Source organism: Crinia signifera, chromosome 4, assembly GCF_055691185.1.
Source record: "Crinia signifera chromosome 4, ASM5569118v1, whole genome shotgun sequence".
NCBI classification, from domain to species: Eukaryota; Metazoa; Chordata; class Amphibia; order Anura; family Myobatrachidae; genus Crinia; species Crinia signifera.
The window spans coordinates 191465105-191487951 of NC_139220.1; the positions used below are offsets into that span (position 1 = coordinate 191465105).

At 44.3% G+C, this 22847-nt stretch overlaps 1 protein-coding gene and 1 pseudogene across 2 annotated transcripts in view; both read left to right on the plus strand.

Annotated features, from left to right (window-relative positions):
* Positions 1-335: 335 nt before the first annotated feature.
* The window catches only part of TSPAN33 (tetraspanin 33), a 61772-nt gene continuing 39260 nt past the window's right edge, over positions 336-22847 (plus strand). Inside the window, exons 1-2 of one of the 2 annotated variants that reach the window (XM_083183279.1) lie at positions 336-850; positions 19210-19267. In XM_083183279.1, the coding sequence (XP_083039405.1) occupies positions 752-850; positions 19210-19267 (157 nt within the window). In that variant the 5' untranslated portion in view covers positions 336-751. The remainder of the gene's footprint in view (positions 851-19209; positions 19268-22847) is intronic. The other variant, XM_083183280.1, reaches the window with a different exon arrangement.
* LOC146076334 (U2 spliceosomal RNA) lies at positions 3881-4042 on the plus strand (annotated as a pseudogene).

The following is a 22847-nucleotide window of genomic DNA, read 5'->3' on the forward strand; positions in this document are numbered from 1 at the left end:
GCACAAAGATTCCTAATTCTTAACAATAAATCCTCAATATAATTAACACACTGCCATAATTAATAACTACTGTATGCCCCTAAACTTCAAAACGATTTACGTGAATTATGTTAATACAGATTTCGTGAGATTAAAGTTTACTATCACCCACACCGCTCTCATATGCATTTTAAATATGTATAAAAAAAAGGCAATCTCTTGATGCATCAGTGTATATGGAGAAATAAACAAAACACGTGAATTGTGTGTTGCACTGCCAGCGCCATCCGGAAGACAGACGCTGCTGCTAATTCTGCGTCCACCGCCTGGCCTGAGCTGTACGCTTCAGCGATCACTAGATAGAAGCAGCCAGCCACTGCCCATACAGGTGTTCATTCCTTCCGTGCCTGTGCATTGTGACAGACAGCTGTAAACGCCAATCACTTTGCAGGTAGTGGCTGAGTGCACCAATAACGAAGAGAGGAACGCCGCCAGCTTTGGAACGTTATTATCCCAGCAGCGGAGCAATGACAGGCTGTTGCTGCTCAGTGTGACTGTGCGGGCGCTGGGTGGGGGTAACTGCTCTGCATCGCTTTACCTGGCAGGAGCCTGGTCATACATAACCCGGGCAATGACATGTCCACTGGCTCATAACGCTAGCGGCCGCTTTTATCTCCCAGTGGCTGGATCTGTATACAAGTACTGGGGGTCTCCTGCATAACAAGCCCCCTCCCCCAAAGCGCAGTAGAGAGACATCAGCCTTCTACTGGCCATGGCACGACGGACCCCAGCTAATATCATGGGGGAGGATTTCTCCTTCGTTAGTCCTGTGGTGAAATACCTCTTGTTCTTCTTTAACATGCTCTTCTGGGTAAGTTGTGTTGTGATCCTGCTTTGCATCGCTCTGTTGTGCGTGTACATGACTGCTGGCTGCCCCAGGGGGCACATGACATGTCCCCTTCCCCACATTCCACTGTGCTCATGTCCCCTTCCCCACATTCCACTGTACAGTCTGCTGTAGCTGATGCCTTGTTCCTCCATCTGTCTGGGTAACATGTTTATTAGCAGTATTACAACAAGTGGCACTAAGTGATGGGTGCTGCTTTGTCACTGCTTGTAGGATGGGCAGTGCCTGGTGGCATAGGCAATGTCACATTTGCTAGCTTTCCAATGTACTAATTTGTATTACTTATAGGTATGCGGGATGCATGCCACTGACATTTGTATACATTATGGTTATTGATTCTACTATTTATTTGCCATGTGTTATTCTATTGCTTTTACAAAGGGCTATCTCTATTGGATATCCAATAAAACCTCAGAGCTGCTGTGAAATAGTATTGGTAACATACTTCACTTGCACAGAAAGTCGACATGTAGCAGAAATGTAGACATCCCTAAGGGTATGGGTAAAAGAGTTTGATGTCTGGTCCGGCGTTCCGGTGTCTTATCCGGGTCCGGTTTTTACTTAGTCCCCATCCCTAAAGCTGGTCATACACTATTCATTTATCTGGTTACCTGATATTGGCTGATAGCTCAGATAATTTAATATGTGTGTGTGTGTGCAACTGATCTGATAATACCAAGTGTCAGACATGCTGAATCATCCAACGTTTAAGTTGCAAGTCGGTCACATCTGGCAGTGTACGAACTGCTGCGGATGACATTTTCCCTATTCCTTCACAGTGTAGGAATGGGGTAGGGATGGACAAAGAATTGCAATGTTTTCCAACCATCGATTGTTTTGAACCGATGGTAGTGGTATTACCATTAGCCTTTCCGATGTTTGCCGCCATCAATTAATAATCATTCAATGGTGTTGAGATGGTTGTGCTGGGTCCCATCCGAAGGTGACTATGCTCAAAGATTATGTACATGCTCAAAATGTTTTGTTTTCTTCTTGCACATGTGCAAAGCAAATAAATAGTTTTTTTCTATCGAATTCTTTTGATGCAATGGTTAGTTACCATTCCATCGAAAAATTAGATAGCAGAAGCCCAGTCATCATTTGATGGTGAGTCTCCAATGGCCATCCCTAGAATGGGGATATGTTGTCTTTCCAGGGAGAAACCAAGGATGTGGCCATACATTGGGCAGGATGTACTTCCTGCCTACACAATAATAGTATATGTACTTACATAGGGAATTAGTATCATAATATATGATAGGTGTCTGGCTGTCAGATAAAATGTCTGTTGGTCTAACATGCATTTTATCTGGCTGTATATGCCCAGTATATTTTCTCTATTAATTATTAAAAAAATATTTGCAGTTACTTAGTTTCAGTGTATATTTCAATAATACTATTAAACCGCCATTATTTTCCTATCCAGTGGTGTCTCCCTCCTCGGCAGTGTCTTCCTCTATGTGGTGCGCATCAGGTGGCTGCCTTGGATGGTTCTCGGTTCGTTGCACTACAAGTTGGTCTATTCATATAGAGCAGGTATTCCTGGCCTCGGCCTTCAGGGAGCACTGGCAGTGCAGGTCTTTATTGTTCAAAGGATCCAGCACAGACAGTTAAATCGAAATAACTGAGGTACTGCTTGAATCACTGGATATCCATTGGGTCCTAGGCTGTTGATGTGCCTTGGGGCTGAGTTTCAGAATGACTGATATAGTATATCATATTGGACGTGTGTCAGTTTTTTTCCTTATATGACTTGGGTCTTTGCATGGCTGATTTTTGTAGTGCACCCACCATGACTCCTTCATTTGGCTATGCTTGTGGATGGGTTTAAAAACACTTTTTAGGACTCTACTATGAGCGTTAGTAGTATTAATTCTAGCACCCGCTATCTTTGAAAACCCATGCAGTTCCTGTTCCCTGCCTGGGGTGTCGCTGTCTGCTGTGGTGTTTCTAGCACAAGTCTGGTTTGCATATCAGTGCTGATATACAGACCACACTGTGCTAGAAGCACTACAGCAGACAGACACCCCAGCCCGGAAGAGGAACTGCATGGGTTTTCAAAGATGCCGAGTGCTAGAATGAACACTACGTTAGGATGCTGCAACCACATTTTGGGTAATCTACTCTAGGCTAGAACTATTCCACCCAGGGTAATCCTACATAGCGTATCCAAGATGGCTGTCTCACCTGGTACCTTTTCACGGGCAGAATATATAACCCTTGTAATTTATTGCTCAAAATGACTGTACCAACTCTGCATTATAGAGCAGGAGTTTTACCAAGTAGTAAAGTAGGCGCCTACCTGGATGCTGTGCCAAGCTGCTCACACAAGGGAGGGTCAATTCCCTTTCAAAATATACAGGTAACCAAAAGAGCACTAATTGTATATTACAATTCCTGTATCATAAATGTATTATTCCAATATCATCATGAATATATAATAGGTGAATAAAGTATGATAATAAAATTTATGTTACAAAGACAAAATAACAAATATAAAAATGCAAAAAAATATAAAATAAAAATTGCACTTCGAAAATAATTAAATTAACACAATTAAATCTGCTAAAAAGGACAATGGAGAAATGGTTATACTCATTTGGGAGTCCCCCTTGTTTATATGTTGCTCGGATGATGTTATGAAGATAGTCCTTAAAATAGTCCATTTGAACTCCGAAAAAAATCAATGTGGGTGTCCATAGACCTGGTTTACTATATATGCTGTTAAAGGATGGTCTGTCCCAATTTAGGGAATTGTCCTCATAGGTTTTGCGGAGTGGCAATCCAAGAGTAGGCAGGTGGTGGTGTCCCAAATAGCTGTATAGCAGTAGGTGAATTAGCTCACGACCAGTGGGGGTAGCAATAAGGGAGCTGGTTCATTGCGGGCACTTCCTCCAAAAGTAATCCAATGTCCAATAATTAGTAGTGCTCTGATGTGTTTCGTCGTCATTTGACAACTTTTTAAAAGGTAATTGTCAGCTCCTTCCCACATATCGTGCTTCTCTGCCTTTTGGCTAAGATCAAGTGTAATACCTGTTCTTATCAGTGAGTGTGGACCAGACTCTGGCAGAACAATAGAGAAAGGATGGACTGAGTAACTGCTCCAAGGGGTGGAGGGGATGGGCACAGAAAAGTCTGGCTGTGTACATACACTCTCCCAGGGGGGAGGGAAATACCGGACTCTTCTCCACTGGTAGCGAGAGGAGAAACATTGGGCCTAGTAGCTGACTCTCTTGATGGGGTTTGTAGCCCCTGAAAGATGAGACAGCGTAAAGCCCGGTCTAGTATCCATTCCCAGGGAGCGGGGAAAGGCTGAGACTGAGTAGATTTCTCCCATTCCAGAGGTTTGTAGCCTCTAATGGGGAGACAGAGAAATGCCCAGCTTATTACCTTAACCTCGGGATGAGAGAAACACAGGGACTGCGTAGATTGCTCTTCTTTGGGGGCTGCAACTCTCAAGGGAGTCAATGGAAAAGATCAGTGGAGTATTCATTCTCATGCTAGGGGTTGGAAAACATCTAACTAGGTAGGATTGGAGAAAAACTTTGAGCCTGAGATGAAGCATGCTTCCATGGAAACTCGAACGTGCCCTAAACGTACACTGGTGTCCCCACCAGCATGTTTTGGCACTAGCACTGTGCACATTCCCTTTACACTAGCACAGCACGTCCTTGCCCTGGGCCTTTTGGTTGGGGCAGGACAATTTTTCACACCCCCACCTCTTTTATTTTATTTTCTTATTTATTTCTTTTCACCCCTCTCATGTTTGTCACTTTTTTCATGTTTTCTGTTTTTCCCTTGTTTTGGTCACGTTTTATGGGCTGTAGGTACGACCCTTATGGGCTACCCGCTCCCACGAGCCAAAGCTTTCTCTTCTGGGGGAGAGCTGTGGTCCTTGAGGGTGACCCCGAGCAGCAAGGCAGAGGGAAACCCACCGAGGGTCTCCCCAAGCTTTGGCAAGGAGGGCCCACCCGCCCAAGCTTTGGCAAGGAGGGCCCAACCGCCCTAACCCGTTTGGGGGTTGAGGGAATAGGGTCTATTCGAGCTTCAGAAATTAGTACCCAGGAGGAGCCTTCAACCAGGTCGGTGCCGCCAGGTTCCTCCTCCTCTTGTGATGTCATGCCATCCACGCTGCCCGCATGTACGTCGAAGAGAGGTGGAAGAGCATACTCAGTGCGGGAGGTCAATGTGGGAAGACCGCACGGGAGCTGAGGCAGTCCTTAACCAGCACGCTAGCGCCAGCATGGCGTAAAAGAGGATGGTGGGAACAGCGGCAGCCAGCACAGAGACTAGAGGTGTCATACTCCCACGCCGGAGCCGCATCCAATTCCAGCAAAATCCGTATTGAAAGCCCATAGGTCGGAGGTATGTGATTATTTATATGATTCATACTACCAGCCAGGGCCAGATTAACAATGGGTTAATTTATTTATTTATTTATTGGGGGGGGCACTGGAATAAAGAAAACACTCGGCATACAGAGCCTACCCTGATAAGTGACTGCTTTGTGGTGCTGGACATGCGGAGTGGATGACTCCAGGGACTGGTGACTGGAGGAGCTTCCAGTGTAAGATCAGCAGCATACGCTCCTCCAGCCTATGCAGCTGACCATAAATTACTTCTTTTGGTCCTAGACCACGACCCAAGGCACCTCTGCAAGTGTCTCCTGGCATACAGTTTGGGAACTACTGGTCTCCACTTAACACCATGATGCCAGGAAATACCCTTGAGAGAATTGCTTGTTACATGAACAGTACATTGAGGATTTGGGTTAAGTTTGGAAATATAACACCAAGGTGCAGTCCTCTTTTAAAGCACCTATGAATGCTTTCAGCATGTTATTCTAAACACTACTGTGAGAGGAGAACACTATCAAATGTACGTCTTCTGCCACTGGCAGTGTAAGTGATACCTATGTAGTCATTTACATTGGACCTATTTATTTTTCTTTCTTTCTTTTTTTATACCTCACTTCCCAATACATGTTTTCTCTCATCTTACAATGAGATGTATGTGGTGGTTTTTTATTTATTTATTTATTTTTTAGAAAATGTACTGATCTGAATTCTGCAGTTATGTGAAATGTATCTTGTATCTACGGTATTTTAGACCTCAGGCTAAAATACATCTAGATAAGGTACATGTTTGATAATGTCAAACTTTTTACTTAAAGACCTAGTACATGATGGGTCTAAAAATCGCATGCCAACAAAGCTTTGTAAACACTTTTATGCCAAAAGTAAGCCTAAAGGTCCCCATCCACTAATGCGATATGGCCTGTTTTCATGCGATTGAGATATATTGCTGCGATGGAAACCCATGCACCTTGCAGCTCATTCGCAGAGCTCACAGGAATAGGTGCACATTGCAGCGCATTTGTACACCTGCGATGTAATCTCATGCGATTACACGGAGGAACGTTTATATATGGTAATAGGGCATCCCACCTGATGAATCGCATGTGTACATCGCAGGTAAAAAAAAGTCCTTTCAGATTTATTACATGGATCATAGTAGGATAGATTGCATGTAAAATAACTACGCAAGTCGCAGATCGCATTCAAAGCCCTCCCGGGAAGGTGCCACCTACATTGCAGGGAAAACACATACAACTTATTTCTGAGAGATATCACTAGGGGATATGAGCCTTAATGTACTGTAAGCAAAATGCACCTTTAAACAGAGATTCTGCGTTGGTCCACAACTCCTGCAGAACAGAATCCCCATATTGCCCTAATAGGATTGCCCCCAAAAAAGATGGGGTAAAATTGCGAAAGTTTTTTCACCCCTAATTGGATACCCCGACTGCTATGCTATAGATAGTGCCTTTCCTTGTGTATCCTACATATTTCCCTATAGAAGCTTGTGAGCAGGGCCTTCCTACCTCTGTCTGTGATTACCTAGTTTGTCCTATCACTGTTGATTTCAATTGTAAAGTGCATTGGAAACTTTAAATATATACATAATAATTGTGATTATTGTGATATATGAGCATCAATATATCATTATTGGTCAGTATGCATTTTAACTACTTGACACATACAGAATTGATTGTTCAAATAAAAAAATATAGTGAAAAAGATTATGTGAAGGCAGGAGTTCCCAAACTTTTTTGAATCACGTCACCCTGAAGCATCAGAATTATTTTGCAGCTCCCCTAGGCTAAAGGTTGCTCATTAAGAAAGTTAGAAACAAATATTAAGTTAAATACATTTTGTTTATATCTCATCCTAAAGGTGCCTACACACTGTACAATTTTTTTGAACAATTTTGTTGAAAGACATTTCCCTTGAACCCAGTTTCCTGGACAAAAGATGTTGAAGAAAGATATTGACGACAGACTAAAGTTCTAGCTACAGTTTATAGGCTCTTTTTGAAATATATCCAAATTGAGCTAAATGCACAGTTGACAAACAATCTTGATGAACAACTGGCGGGTATGCGCATCATCATTCGTCTTTCCTCGCATTCACGCTAAAAGATATTTTGACCAATTTAGTTTAGAATGGCAGAAATGAATGAAATTGGTCAAAAAAATTGTACAGTGTGTATGCACCTTTTAGGGTCAGTTATATGATAATGGACAGGATTCACTTCTGTTTGTACACAATTTGACCATTATATTGGACATAAATAACTTGAATTGGTCCTGGACCACCAACCCAGGGCACCCCTGCAAGTCCTCCAAGACACCCTAGGGTGCCACGGCACACAGTTTGGGAACCACTGGGTTAAGGAACAGTGTATATACATACACTGATAGCGCTGTATTGAATGTAGTGCCTATAAAATGTTTTATACAATTTCTCCATACACATGGAATATTTATTAAAATAACAAACAAAATGTTTTTGAAATATAAAAGGCAAGAAACAGGTGATTTAAAAAAAATAATAAAATATCAGTACAAACACAAAATAACTGTCACGAGCATTATCTTTTGTGACAAATGAGTAAATAAGTTCCCATTCCCAATGGACCTTGGCTGACGCTGACAAAACCTCTTTGACGCTGCTGTCGTCTCCTGATCTGTCTGGTCCCGGCCACAAAGTCCTACCTCCGATCTGGTGCTTCCAACATCGTGCTGATGACGGACTCCCACTGGCCGGGTTAATATATGCAGTTTGTCTGCACACATATTGTTCTTAACCTACATGTACGTGAGCTATATTATTTCAGTAAAGTGTTACCTTTATATTGCTCATTTGTGCGCTTCTCTGTTTTTTTCCTACATGTCTGCTTCCGTGGGATATGGTGATTCCCACAACTGAGTAAAGCTGCACTACGTGTGATTCGTAATATATGGACGGATCAATATAACTTTGGATATCTCTTGCGCAAAATATTGGAAACTTTGTGTGTGTGTGTGTGTGTGTGTGTGTGTATGTAGATAGATAGATAGATAGATATAGAAAAACAGAGTGCGCCACTGGTATGTAGTTCCACCACCAAGGCCCTTATTCTGATCGGTGCGGATATTCCCGAATTCTTTCGGTGCGGGCCGCACGCATCGCTGTGCGGCAGCGTGCGGGCATCGTCCGTAGAAACGCCCACGTGTCCTCCGCATTCGGACGGACTCACTCTTTAAGAACAGGGCGTGTGTACGGACGACATACAAACCGTGCGTGTGCGGGGGAAACGTACAGATTCTTGCACGGTCTTCCCGCACAAGCACGGTCTTACCGCGTGAGAACGTACGGAAAGCTGTCCGTACGCCCCGATGCGGAGTATTTACGCACAATCCAAAACTTTTGTACTGAGTACACATAGCGATCACATGACCCACTTAGGCTATTAGGCAACCTCCTGAAAAAGGGATTGTTAGCAATTTCAATCAATTAAATGCTCATCTATACTGACCCACATTCCTACTACATTCATGACACACATTAACCCTTACAGCATGTGACCCTAACATACATCTATATACACTATGTACATTTTGCTTATTTTAAACATTTTAAACAACTTACACATATACTTTAGCATGTTAGAAAAAAACACTGACAACTTTCAACTTTAAATAACGATTTATTATTAAACAAATGCCAACAAAACAATAATTTAATCCTCCGCATCTATTAGGCGGTCCAGTCCATTTCGTCCAGCATGAGGCGCATCAGGCCTCGCAGTCTTACGAGGGCCCCACGGCGACCCTCCTCTGCTTGGGCAGGCTCATCTGTTGAGGAAATTCAAAATGAAAAATGACTAATGATATTCCTGCATACATTTAACATAGCGAAACCTACATTTTAAACATGCATTCTGAGAGGTGTGTGTGTGTGTGTGTGTGTGTGTATATATATATATATATCTCTATATATAACTATATATATATATACACACATATCTACCTATATATGTGAGACATACACCTATACATACATGCATACATACTACATGGAAAGCCTGATTTTGGCCCTCTACCCTTTACTCTGTAGAACACCTCACAGTCATACTGCTCCTTCTCAATCCAAACCCACCCATGACTAAGCTCTGAGAAGCATGCCACGCGCAGCACCAATCACAAATCGGCAAACAAAGTTCAGTGTCTGTTATATGATGGAGCCTGGCAGGGGAGTTACACAACTCTCAGGAATGCTCAGTACATTTGTGCAATCAAGCATGGCTTGGCTGCTGATGGTTTGCTCCAGAAATCATTGTCAGAATGCCAGTTAGGGGAAGCTGCAGCACTAACCCACTCCCATGCTCAAAAGCATTACTTACACCAAATACACACACAATTATGGTGCAAAACATACATGCAGACCGCAGGGGGTGGTTAGCTAGAGGAGGGCCCAGGGGCACTCACCACTTGTTACTCCAGTCTAAGCCACGCCTGGCCATACTCCATTGATGCCATACGGAATCTAGTTTACAAAGATCATTCACCAGTAAACTCTACTCACCTATATGAGCCTACAGATTGTATGCAACCAGCAGGGACATGTAACCCTTACATGAGCAAGTCATCACTTTCTTCCTGGATACAGATTAACTACACAGGTTCAGTGGCACTTCAATTCGACCTGAAAGCCATCCGCACAACCTGTGTCATTAATATGTGTCCAGGATGAAAGGGATGGTTTGGCCACCCTATCTAACCCCAAAGTGTGTCTGTTGCTACCCAATTTGTTGTTTGCCTTTATAGTATTTTCAAACACATTTGAATCAACAGTGCTACATATCAAATAGTGGATGACAAAAGGAAGATCGAATCTTTATGTATACATACCACTTTCGGCCGCCTGCTCCACCACACAGGCCTCCTCATCCTCCCCCTCTTCCTGGGCCTCCTCGGCCGCCACGACCTCCTCCTCGGCCACCACGACCTCCTCCTCGGCCACCACGACCTCCTCCTCGGCCACCACGACCTCCTCCTCGGCTGCCACCTCTGCCTCCACTGGCCACTCAGCCTCCTCCACTCCTTCACTTTCCTCGGCCTCCCCTTCCTCAATATCTTCGTCCTCGGCCATCGCTGGCTCCGCCTCCTCCTGTGCCTGGCCTGCCTCCTCCCGGGCCTGCCTTGCTCGTGCACGTGCTGTGTTTGGGAAAAATGAAAAAAGTGCCAATTAGTGGTAATTTGTATTAAGCCTTATCAACCTATAAATGCAAAGGTTAGAGGTACTGATACTTGTACATGCAAACAGCTCCTCAGTGGCCTTTACAAAACACAGCCTGTAACATGGCAGGTATGCTGTGACATTTGGCCCATTGTAAGCATCACAAGCATTAATCCTCCCCAATAACATATTTTATGACCATTACAGGGTGTCAATCAGGAAGTAGCACTCATATATTGTATGGCATGTTTAACTCATGATCAGGCTGCTGACCTTAGTGGATTAAATAATGTCAGGTAAGCAATCATGTACAAATCCACATTTACTGTTGAAATACTCACATCTAGCAATTCTGGCCCTTATGCTTTGCAGCCTCTCTGGCTCCCTGCGCCGGAGGTCGGACCACCGCCGCTCAAGCTGAGCGATGGTCCGCCGCACATGGGTTCGGGCGTATATCCGCCGGCGGGCCACCGCATAGGCAGAACGTTTCTGCCGATTTGTAATGAACGGGCCAGCACGCCCCAGCCTGGTCTCCATAACGGAGACCAGTGCCCTCAGCTCGGCTGCAGAAAAGGGTGCTGCTCTGCCATAAGCCGCCATTTTAGGAGTGGCACAAATCAAACAATCATGTGCTGTCATTGGTTGATCAGAGTGATATTTGGTATTAACTTTATTGTTCATTTTTACACTAACAGCGTGTATGCGCCCGAACAGACGGCTAACCCATTGCATCGCACACCCATCCTAAACAGTGTAAAATATGATGGAAACATATTATATCTAATCTATAACATTCACCAAACATGGGTATAAGCAACAGGTGAAATAGTGTGCATCTCTAGACACTTACACCTAACTCCACAAGGTACTAAACAGCTAATTTATAATGAAGGCAGACCTTTTCCCAAAATTAGCCCATGCAGCCATGTGTACACTTACCTTCTACTGGCCCCTACTACAGAGGTGTCATGAAAAGTAGCTAGCATCTAACCTGAATGTGGAGTGCTTTCACATGTGATTTGGATGCTAGCACTGATTACTTGTGGCTAAGTGGTGGACTGGATTGACATATGGAATGAGTAGTGTCAGTTGTACTACATAGCAAACAAGTGCACAGTACAGAAGTACATTGAAATAGACATTGCATGTCTGACCTCAGTTGTATTTGGTCATTGGTGTTTATCATTTATCTAATAAATCACACTTACTGAGTTTGCCAGGTTTTGTGGAAATATTTTTCAACACCAAGGGGCGGCCCGTATGCGCCGCACGGTTGACGCTAGCGTACGGGACACGACCGTACGGAACGCAGGTTGCAGCTGATTAACGCCAATTACAGAAATAGTATTTAAAGTTGGCCTAGAAAGGCAAACAGTTGTTGCTAACATGCCAGGCTCAGAGTCAGAGGAAGACCAGGTGGTGCAGAATCTGTTGTCCCGCATGGAAGCCAACACCACCTATGTGCCCCTCAACCCAGAGCCCACAGATGGCCCATCAACATCAGGCCAATCAGCAGCTGGGCCATCCTCAGCATCAGCAGAATCATTGGGAACACAGCAGGTGGCTTCCCAACAGAGTAGCCAGGCCAGCACTTCAAGTACAGCAACCGGTGGCCGTGGCAGTGCCCGTGGCAGTGCCCGTGGCAGTGCCCGTGGCCGCAGTGGGGCAACAGAGGAACCAGCCACAAGAAACATGGCATTTGAACCGCGGGAGCTTGACATCCTGGTGACCCGGGCACGTGATTTAATAGAGTGCCCAGCGGGCAAGTTGACACACACAAGGAGATGGAAGATCTGGGAGGAGATAACGGCGGAGATTAATGCAGTGGCTCCACAAGTTCGTCAGACGGAGCACGTTAAGAAGAGGCAAGTACATGTGTGTTACATTTGAGTAGTACAAGTCCAGTAATGTTTACATTCAATATTAGATGGAGTTGGCCAATGGGTGTTCACGTTGCTTGGAGGCACATACATGTTGGCCATGACATTGAATTGATAGTTATTGGAGGGTGACTGTTTTTGTATCTTCTAAGGGTTGGTTTGAAAAATGAATATAATGTCAGTTTGGTGTCAGTAGCCACATGTTGTATTATGTTTCATATTGCAATGGGTGCTACAGCAAACATGAGTAGTTACATGTATTAATATGTACACTTTGATTGCAGGTGGCACGACTTCAAAGGCAACCTCAAGAAGAAGTTGACCCAGCGGTGGGAACACAGCCAGACCTCTGGGGCTGGCCCCATGCCATCAAAGCTGGAGCTCACCCCCCTGGAAGAGATGGCCCAGTGCTGTATCGCAGTGGAGGAGGTCCGGGGGGTGAGCACTATAGACAGCGAGTCCCCAGCGGAAGTGATGGCTTCTACGCTTGAAGGTAATTATTTGCCAGGCCATAAGTAGATGTTTTAGATTTGGCATGGAATGTGTGGTAATTGGTAATTTCTCGTTCAACAGCATCCCCACCGCTTGGTCCAGATTCTCTTGAGGAGGTTGTGGAGTCTGTGCCACCTGGCCTCAGTAGCAGGCCCGTGCAGCAGCAGCCGCCGGGATTGTCTGCGGCTGAATTGTCCATGTGGGGCCGTGTGCTGGATAGTATTATGCAGCAGGGAGACTCGGCAACAGAGCGGGTGCGTAGGGCAGAGGAGGTGCTGCAGGGTTTGACCACCAGCCATCAGAGTATTGCTGAGAGCCTGCAGGCTATGAGTGCCACCCAGCAAGCTATGAGTACCAGCCATCAAGCTATTGCTGCTAGCCTGCAGGTGCTGGCTGATCAAGCCCTGCGGCAAAATGACCTCCTCCTCCGCCATAATGAACTTATGGTGGAGCTAGTTAACAGCAATAGGGCCCTAATGTCATCCGCTTCGGGTGCATTACCAACAGCATCACTCCCTGCTGCTAGAGGGGGAAGAACATCCACCCCCTCACCAGCATGTGCTCCACATGAGCCACCATCGGACTCTGGCCGTGGACGAGGCCGAAGAGCTGCTGCACGTGGCAAGGAGCCTGCCAGGGGCAAACGTGCCCGCAAATGAACTTGTGTCCCCATTAATCTCCACCGTTATGTCTTCCCAAATCTTCCATTGAGCTGTGTGTGTCAGTATCCTGTGTCCAAATCCGTGCCCAGGGTCACCACTTTTGGCCGCGGTTCAAATGTCATGTTTGGTTCACCTGTTGCCCTGTTTCGGCTACCATTACTGTGTGCTGTACTTGAAGTGTTGGTGCTGTACTTTTGTTGTGAAGCCACCTGATGTGTTCCCAATGATTCTGCTGTGGCTATTTATTATATATTATGTAATTTTTGTCCTGGTATGGTACCATTTTTTTTGTTATGGTTTTGAAATTTGTACCAAAGTTGCTTTAATAAATGTTATGTTGGCCCCCCAAATGTCTGTATTAATTGATACATGCAGAAGTGCCATGTGTATTAGTATTATTAATATTAAGTTGTGTGCATTATTTGCAGTGTAAAAGTGTGTGACAAGGGCAGCATGTAAAGTTCCCTTTAAGCAGCAATGCTTGCAATTGTAGCAGTGAGAAGCGTGTAATTAACAAGTAATGGGTAAAGTATGTGATTGTATTGGGTTCAGGTGACATTGGTTGAGGTGCGTCCGCCCTGATTAGGCGTTCCGATTGCCTAGCGCATGACCGAGTGGTGTCCGCAAAGCAAGAGTAACCTTTTGGTCACCGCACATTTCTTCCCTTTTTGTTCGCGTGCATTCGGCATGCTGTCCGAATGCACGCCTACCCAAATATGTGTACTCCCCCGTGTCCGCCCATGTTTCCGCCCAGTTTAGCCCACTTTGAAACTACGCCCCTGTGTCATTCCGCATGACGCCCATAACACACCCATATTGGCCGAATGATTGCGGTGCACATTTCTGTACGGGATTAGTGAGAACAAGTACGGAGACCATGCGTGGCACATGCGCGTAGCGTTCTCCACGCATGCGCAGACGGCTAAAAAACGCCATCCGAAAGAATTCGGGAATATCCGCACCGATCAGAATAAGGGCCCAAATGAGAAAAACTGTAGTGACAATATACAAATCACTTCTCAACAGGTTTAATACAATTTTTCTCTCATAAAATACAATATAAAAGCATTTTTTTCATCTGTGAGGAGTCAATGTTCAACAAGTACACGGAAACAACCCAACGCGTTTCATCGAATACGACTTTATCAGGGGTAACATTCCATAGGTACAAAGACCATGAGTACTATTGGGAACTCCAGATGTCGACCTTTTCAGGGAAGGCATGCAATTAATAAAATTGGATCCCTTGGAGATCCTAATGAATAGATGCGTACCTGCATCGATTTCCACAAAAGTCCTTGTTAAAGAATACAAGTTCTGAGGGGAATCTTCCGAACGAACACAGGCAATAACCTTAAAACGCTTCAGCAGGTGGAGACATAGACCAAACTGCAGGTACGCATCTATTCATTAGGATCTCCAAGGGATCCAATTTTATTAATTGCACGCCTTCCCTGAAAGGTCGACATCTGGAGTTCCCAATAGTACTCATGGTCTTTGTACCTATGGAATGTTACCCCTGATGAAGTCTTATTCGACGAAACGCGTTGGGTTGTTTCCGTGTACTTGTTGAACATCACAGATGAAAAAAATGCTTTTATATTGTATTTTATGAGAGAAAAATTGTATTAAACCTGTTGAAAAGTGATTTGTATATTGTCACCACGGTTTTTCTCATTTGGTGGTGGAACTACATACCAGGGGCGCACTCTGTTTTTCTATATCCATCCTTTTCCCCATATCCCCCACTAACAGGGGGGACTAATGGGGTTGCTGCCCGACCAATATCCTTATAGCGCATTGAAGGGGTACCTCTTTTTTGTGTAATATATATATATATATATATATATATATATATATATATATATATATATATATATATATATATATATATATATATATATATATATATAGTGATCCCCGGCACTCCGGATAAATGAGCAACTTGCCTGGTGCCTTCTGTATAGGATCATGTTGGGAGGTATGGATTCCGCAGCCTCTGCCCTCATAGATTTCCAGAAAGTGACCCTGGGCCTGCTTCAGATCTGTTTGCTAGGCTATGTCCAATCAACTGGTGGTGGACTTCAATTAAGCTGTAGGAACATCTCAAGGCTGATCAGTGGATGGAAATAGAATGCACTTGCAACCGTGCGGCGCATACGGGCCGCCCCTTGGTGTTGAAAAATCTCCCAAAAACTTTTTTCAAGTTGTCTTTATATTCCATGGGATTTGATAGAAGAAGCTCTTGAAAGGTGCCTAGTGGACTCTTGTCCCAATGTGTTTTGGGTTTAGTGCTGCTAATCTGGAGGTGTTCCCTGGTGTTTTCCAAGAACTGCAAGACAAGAGTGATGTCACTGAAAAAGAAATAAGTTGGTTGTGGTCCCCCAGAATAGCACAGAATGAGACTAGTGAGGCCACTAGATATGCTTGCTAACTAAAGTGTATAGCAACAAAAAATACTGGTATAGATGAGCAAGATGATTAATGCAGATGGTCCTGCAGGATTGCTGAAGTGAAATAGTATAAGGCAATTCACAAGAGATGAAGGGGGAAATTTACTAAGAATGGCGATCCCGACCGAATCGTGGTATGAACGTGGCCGGGTCCCTGAGGGAGTGGGGACCCGCAGCATATTCCGACATGTCTCTAAGTAGTCTGTGTTACATATCTGCACTGAGTGATTAGAATAGTGAAAAGGAATGCAGTCCGACAGGTACATTCCATTGTACCGTCTGTCAGTGTCACTATTTACACTACTCTACTGTATATTTAATGCTCTACAAACGCCCGCATCTGAGCTCTGCTATATGAATGGATGTGTACATTCACACATCCATTCGCATGCCAGCTTACAGCCACAAAATCATTCGCTGGTCGTTGACTTTGATTTTTAAGGCCTTTTCAAATAGGTCAGTCTGGACTGTCTTTTATTTGCTTCACTGGTGTCTGAGAAGAGGGTGGGTGCTGACATCAAGTGAAGTCAGGCGCCCGCTTGGTGCAGGCTTCAACCTGCCTGCATTTACATGGGGACGCCCAGTGTTTTTCTGGTCTCACCCACCGTTGTTTTGTGGGTACACCCAGAAAAACACTGCCCGCCCTGATGTCTGTAAACAACTTGGCGACTGTGATAGTCACCAAAGGCGTTCGCTCTGCACTTGGGTATATTCACCAATACGCACCATTGGTCCCCAGACCAATTTCGGCTCTTAGCGAGCCGACTTGAATCACCCCCAAAGTTTCTCTTTGCACAGCAATAAACCGCAGTAAAGCAGCAAGTCGGGAGAACCATTGTGTTCAATGTTAGATACAAGATTAATACTAATCTGTATATTTCTCAGGGTAAAAACACATGTAAAACAGAATTATCTGGTATGAAAGGCAGCCACCCACTCTTTCCCAAAGTAAATGTATTAGTTTTCAATTGTGCAGTTACCATGGTAATGAGAAATGCTCCTCTCTGCAAGGCCTTTTTGTGTGACAAAACTGTCTACTGGCCTTGTACAAACATTCATTTCAGTGTAAACAGCTGCATCTGCTTTAGATATTTCTGTTTTGTCATTTATAAACGTATATGAAATGGATGATAAGCCATGTGACAGGGAAAACTGGCCAACAAAGGTTAAAATGCAAAGGAGACGGTTTTAAACACACTGTAGAGCCAGGAATTGCAGTGCTCTGTAAATAATGCAGCAGCTTAGCTGTACAGCCCTGGAATCTTGGCAGATGTGTTTGTAGTTTACACAGTTATTACCACACAAATGTATTTAAACATAGCATGTGCTTAGTAATAGCAACAAGAAGTACCTGTATTCATCATTATAACTAATACTGTACATCTGCACCGGTGTTAGATATTTTGTTATTTTTTATTAACTGGAGGCTCTTTCATTTTTATACCTGTATGGGTGGGATGCATCAGGGCCATTTTTCGGAGGTTTATCCACATATGCACCAAAATCTGGAATGCAGGACACGAACCTATGGGCTTCTTATTGGGTTTACCCCCTAATGTAGGGTACACGCCAGAACGACCATGATCGGGAAATGATATTCTGAAATCGTACGATGGCCGCACGATTGGATTGGAATACACGATCTGTACCCAATGCAATGTAGATGACAAATCTTTAGTGCAGCAGGTAAAATCTCAAAAGCGACCAAACATCCAGCGGGGACGTGCAATGGATCGGAATCCCATTGAAAACATGTACAATTCTGCTCATTTTACATACAATCGGTCGTTAGACGCGTAATAATTGGGGGAATTGAACCCAAATCATTCTAGTGTGTACCCAGCATAAGAGAGATCCAAGCACCAGGTCTCTTACCCCCCCCCCCCCCTTCCCCCAAGTAGCATGCCTATCAGCTGACACATGTGCAGATAGGACTCCGCAAGTCCTATCATCACTCATCACGAAGGTCCTCTCTTACTAGGAGAGTGGTACCATGTGATTTTCTACAATAGCCGCCATTATGAATTGCACACAAAATAAGGTTCTTGATGCCCTGTTTGTAGCTTCTTTTACTGCAGACCAGCTACTTTTTTCCATTTATTACGAGTAATCTCTTATCCTATTTATTAAGAGAATAATATCTCCTGTGTGCCAAAATTGTATAACTACTGTATATTGAACATACACACTTAACAATATTTGAAACGATATTGCTCTGAAGGGTCCTAGGGCCAGATGAATCCAGCTACAAAAAGTGATAAAACGGAGAGTGATAAACCGCAAGCCAATCAGCTCCTACCTGCCATGTTACAGGCTGGGTTTGAAAAACAGCTAGGAACTGATTGGTTGGTGGGTTATCACTCTCCATTTTATCACTTTTCAAGGCTTAGTACATCTTCCCCAAAGTGAGCAATATAATGTATGGGGCTGTTGTGTTACCATAGAGTTTTGAATAGATGAAGAATCAAAATATGGATCTCTAACCCATTATATTTCTCACCAAAAGTAAAATACAAATCCATGGAATTATATTTCTTATTATATACTTTGCCATAGCTTTTATATACCCCTCCTTACTCCTGAACCTGACTCCACATGCACTAGATCAGGGATGGGGAACCTTCGGCCCACCAGCTGTTGTTGAACTACACATCCCAGCATGCCCTGCTACATTTTTGCTATTTGACCATGCTAAAACTGTTGCAGGGCATGCTGGGATGTGTAGTTTAGCAACAGCTGTAGGGCCGAAGGTTCCCCATCCCTGCACTAGATGCTCCTTCCTAACTAATAAGTTAAAGAAATGAACAATAGTCTAACAGGTGCCTGTTATTACCAAATCAATGAAGTTGTTATAGGTAGAATCAGGGTTTGGTTTAGGGATTACAGAAAACACTCCTCAACACTACCCTAATATACATGCAATGCCAACTCCTCGTTTGCAAAAAACCTATTACCCTAGCATGACCCTTAATTGAAAAGTGAGTTGTGTAGACAAAAAGCTATCTGTAGCATTTGTCCTTTAGCTGCAGAATGAAGGGCACTGACGGGCAAATCGGGAGAAGGTACTTGGAAGTTCAGGTAACAAGTATGTCATTAGGAGAAAGCTCATGCAGAAGAGACCTGTTGTATGGCACGCAGGTAAAGTGCATATATATTTGGGGAGTAATGAAATAATGGCAATGTTATAGTGTTCTAATCTTATATAAAATATAACATGATACTATTGTAATTTTAATATTTTTGCTTAGTACGGATTATTTGATGTTTTTCCAGGTGATATCAGGTGTGATGGTGGCCATTGGAGTGTATGCAAGGCTCCTGAAACATGCTGGTAAGTAGAGGGAATTTGAATGCTTTCACTGCTAAGATTCCAGCTTTAAGTTCACACCTAATATTAACCACGCACATTAAAAAATGTATAAATAAAAGTAATTCTGTGTAGCATATACCAAAGTGCATTGCATTTTAAACACACTAAAGCATAAATAATAATAATAGTAGTAGTACTTATAATTGATCCGACTTAAAAAGTCTAACATTACATGCGAACCATGCAAGAGTTTGCATTTAAAATTGGTGCTTCTTTAAATTTGTCAGCTAGATACGCCGAAAACTGCTATGTAAATGTAACCCTTAAGGTGCGTACACACTGGGGCGATATTGGCTGTAATCGCTCGGAATATGGTCGCTGAGCGACCATATTGCCAGTGATTTAGAGTGCTGCTGGCGCTAAATCGCCAGCTGCGCGCTCCCGTGTGTACCCCCTAATGGTCGCTGGTCGCAGTAGCATGCTCCTGCGACCAGCGGCTTCCCCCGGCGCTGAGTAGGAGGTCAGCACTGCTGCTCCCCCCCTTCCCCGTGACAGCAGACGGCTACGTACTGCTGCTCCCACCCTCCTGGTCTGTCCCCGCCCACCACGTGACAGTAGACGGCTACTGCTTCTCCCTCCCTCCTGGTCTCTCTCCCCCTCGCCCCTGGCACTGTTTGACGTAGTCGTTGGTATGTTGGTATGTTGTCTCTTGCCGGTGCGTGGACCTGCAGTGTCCACACAGACAGCGCTTCTCCGTCTCAGCGTCTCTCTGACTTGTGTCAGCACAGAGAAGGAGTTTGGAGAGGACATAGACACACCACCTATGAGATTGTAAAGGAGTTCATAGAACTGCCTGAAGCCCTCACAGGCTCCTACCACTCCATCCAACATAAACTTAACTGAGATCAGATTTCCACTGCACATCGCCAAGCGTGACCGTAGATCACTATTGGAGTGAACCTACGGAGGCTAAAGGTATCCCAAGAGGAACACCTAAATCCCTGTCTGGAATCACACTCTGGTGACACAGCAGTGGGGATATCCCCAAACAAAAAAGGGGACCCCTAATAGGTGTGATTGAAACACCATTTAAAGACCAATTGATTTCACCCAATCATTTGCCCACACATCACTAGTGTAAGAATAAAATCAACATTTTATCCAAACAATTTTTCTCATTTTTGTATTCTCTGTAGTCTGTGTCTTCCCCCCTTCTGTCTCTCACTCTGTAGTCTGTGTTTTCCCTCTTCTGTCTCTGTAGCCTGCCTCTCCCCCATCTCTCTGTAGCCATCGTCTCCCACCCTTCTATCTCTGTAGCCATCATCTCCCACCCTTCTATCTCTGTAGCCATCGTCTCCCGCCCTTCTCTCTTTGTGTAGCCTGCATATCGCCCCCTTCTGTCTATCTGTAGTCTGCGTCATCCCCTCTTCTGTCTCTGTAGCTAGTGTCTACCCACTTCTGTCTCACTGTAGTCTGGGTCTCCCCCCCCCCCCCCCCTTCTGTCTCTCTAAAGCCTGCAATTCCCCTCCTTCTGTCTCTGTAGCCATCATCTCCCGCCCTTCTATCTCTAAGTAGCCTGCGTCTCGCCCCCTTCTGTCTCTCTCTAGTTGCATCATCCCTGCCTCTTTGTCTGTAGTCTGCGTCTCCCCTCTTTTGTCTCTCTCTGTAGTCTGTGTCTCCCCCTTCTGTCTCTCTGTAGTCTGCCTCTTCCCCATCTGTCTCTCTGTAGCTTACATTTCCCCCATTGTCTGTGTGTGTGTGTGTGTGTAAACTGCGCCCCCGCCCCAATCCCCGATGCAACTGTGTCAAAGAACAGAAACATGACCTCTGAGGAGTAAAATTGCCCCCTCAACAGACCCCACCCCTCAGTGGACCCCACCCCCATTTGGGCTGCTTCCAGACATTTGCCCCTGGATACCTGGATTCCACAGGTTTCAGAAATCTAGAAAAATAAATGTGAGCGCTCCATAGTGCGATATCAGGAGTAACAAACTTTCATTTTTAAAAGCATTCTAAGCATGAACAAGTATGGGGTAACGTACAACAATAAGCGGTTCAACACAACCGCAATGTATTACAGCGTGTGTCTCTGTGTTTCCACACAGGGTTTTGGAGTGGTTCCACTCTCACATTTGGACAGTAAACAAACGAATGACGCCAGGCCATGCCCTTGCGCGTTTCGTCACTACGGACTTCGTCAGCCCTCATATATATTATATAAAATATGGCACTCACGATTTTACTAAAGAATAAAGTTTTTTATTTGAAGGTCAATCAAAGTTTATATAATTAATCGTACAGTCAGAAATGTTAACATACAGTATACATTTCCCAAATGTCTCTTCTGGTTGGAGAGTTTATGCACTTTGCTGGGATAAGAGTCCCCACTATACTAGGTCCCTATCCCATGACTTTTGACACTTCCATGTACAATACTTAAGGTAGTTATTGATTAAATAGTTAAACACGTTGAAATGCAAATAATAAACCTGACAAGGATAAAGAGAAATAAAGCACAAACTATTGTCACAAATTATGAAGGGGGCATAAGATACTCCAGTCATTGGGAAGCCCAATTAATAAATATGGATTCTCAAAGGAAAGCTAATGTTAGGATTGTGATTGTTGGCATAACAGGATTTTGAGGTAAAATTGCTGGGATTTGAACCTGGGATTGAGATGCACATGTGCAGATCTATTTTCGACCCAGGCAGCTCTGAGCACAAGTACTCTGCTCAGATGCTTCCCTTTTTGTACCATACTTCTGTTAGCCATCCAATGACAGTGGGCCCCTGAGTTAAAGTAGACCAATCCCTGGTCTGCACCTCTGTCTGTTTATTTATTTATTTTTTTAACCACCTCAGCTTGGATGATGATACGGGCTCTGGTCGGGACTTTCTAGAGAAAAAAATACATATTGGTGCACTCTGGGGTAGGGTATTGGTATACAGGTTAATGAAATGTGCATACAAGTCTGTAATATTCAAAAGAGAACAATATAAAGAAAGGAAAAAATTCCTTTTGGTAGGATTGTGTAGATAAAGGCAATTTTGAAGGTACAGGGCTGGATCAAGCGCTAGGGGGTGGGCAGATGGGAAATGCTAATCATGCAGTGGGGACCAAGCCGATGTTCTTGTTACGGCTGTTTAGCTGGAGTCTGGGGCTTCTAGCTATCAACGGGAGTTTGCGGCTTTCAGCGGTGACGTCATCTGCCGGCTTTTCACTGTAGCTTTGTGAGCGGTTCTCCAAGTCTGTTGTCTCGCCTTCTGGGGGTTCCCTTTCTCATCCAAAGCCTGTTTGACAGATATATTCCTCTTCCAGCTCACTCCTCCCATTTCCATCTGTCCACCCCCTAGCGCTTGATCCAGGTTGTGTTCACACAGCCCTGTACCTTCAAAAGAGAACAATGTCTATGGCAAGTCTCAATGTGACTTCTATTCTCTAGGATGGCTGGTCTTAATTCTTGGAAACAGTATAGGGCAGTATTCAATGCTTTTTTTGGGAGCTGTGACAGTGAGCACTGCTGACTACTCGCTGTCACAACTTGCTTGGTCAGTATTCAACTGATCCCCCTGCACACCCAGTTCCAACTCGCTGGGTT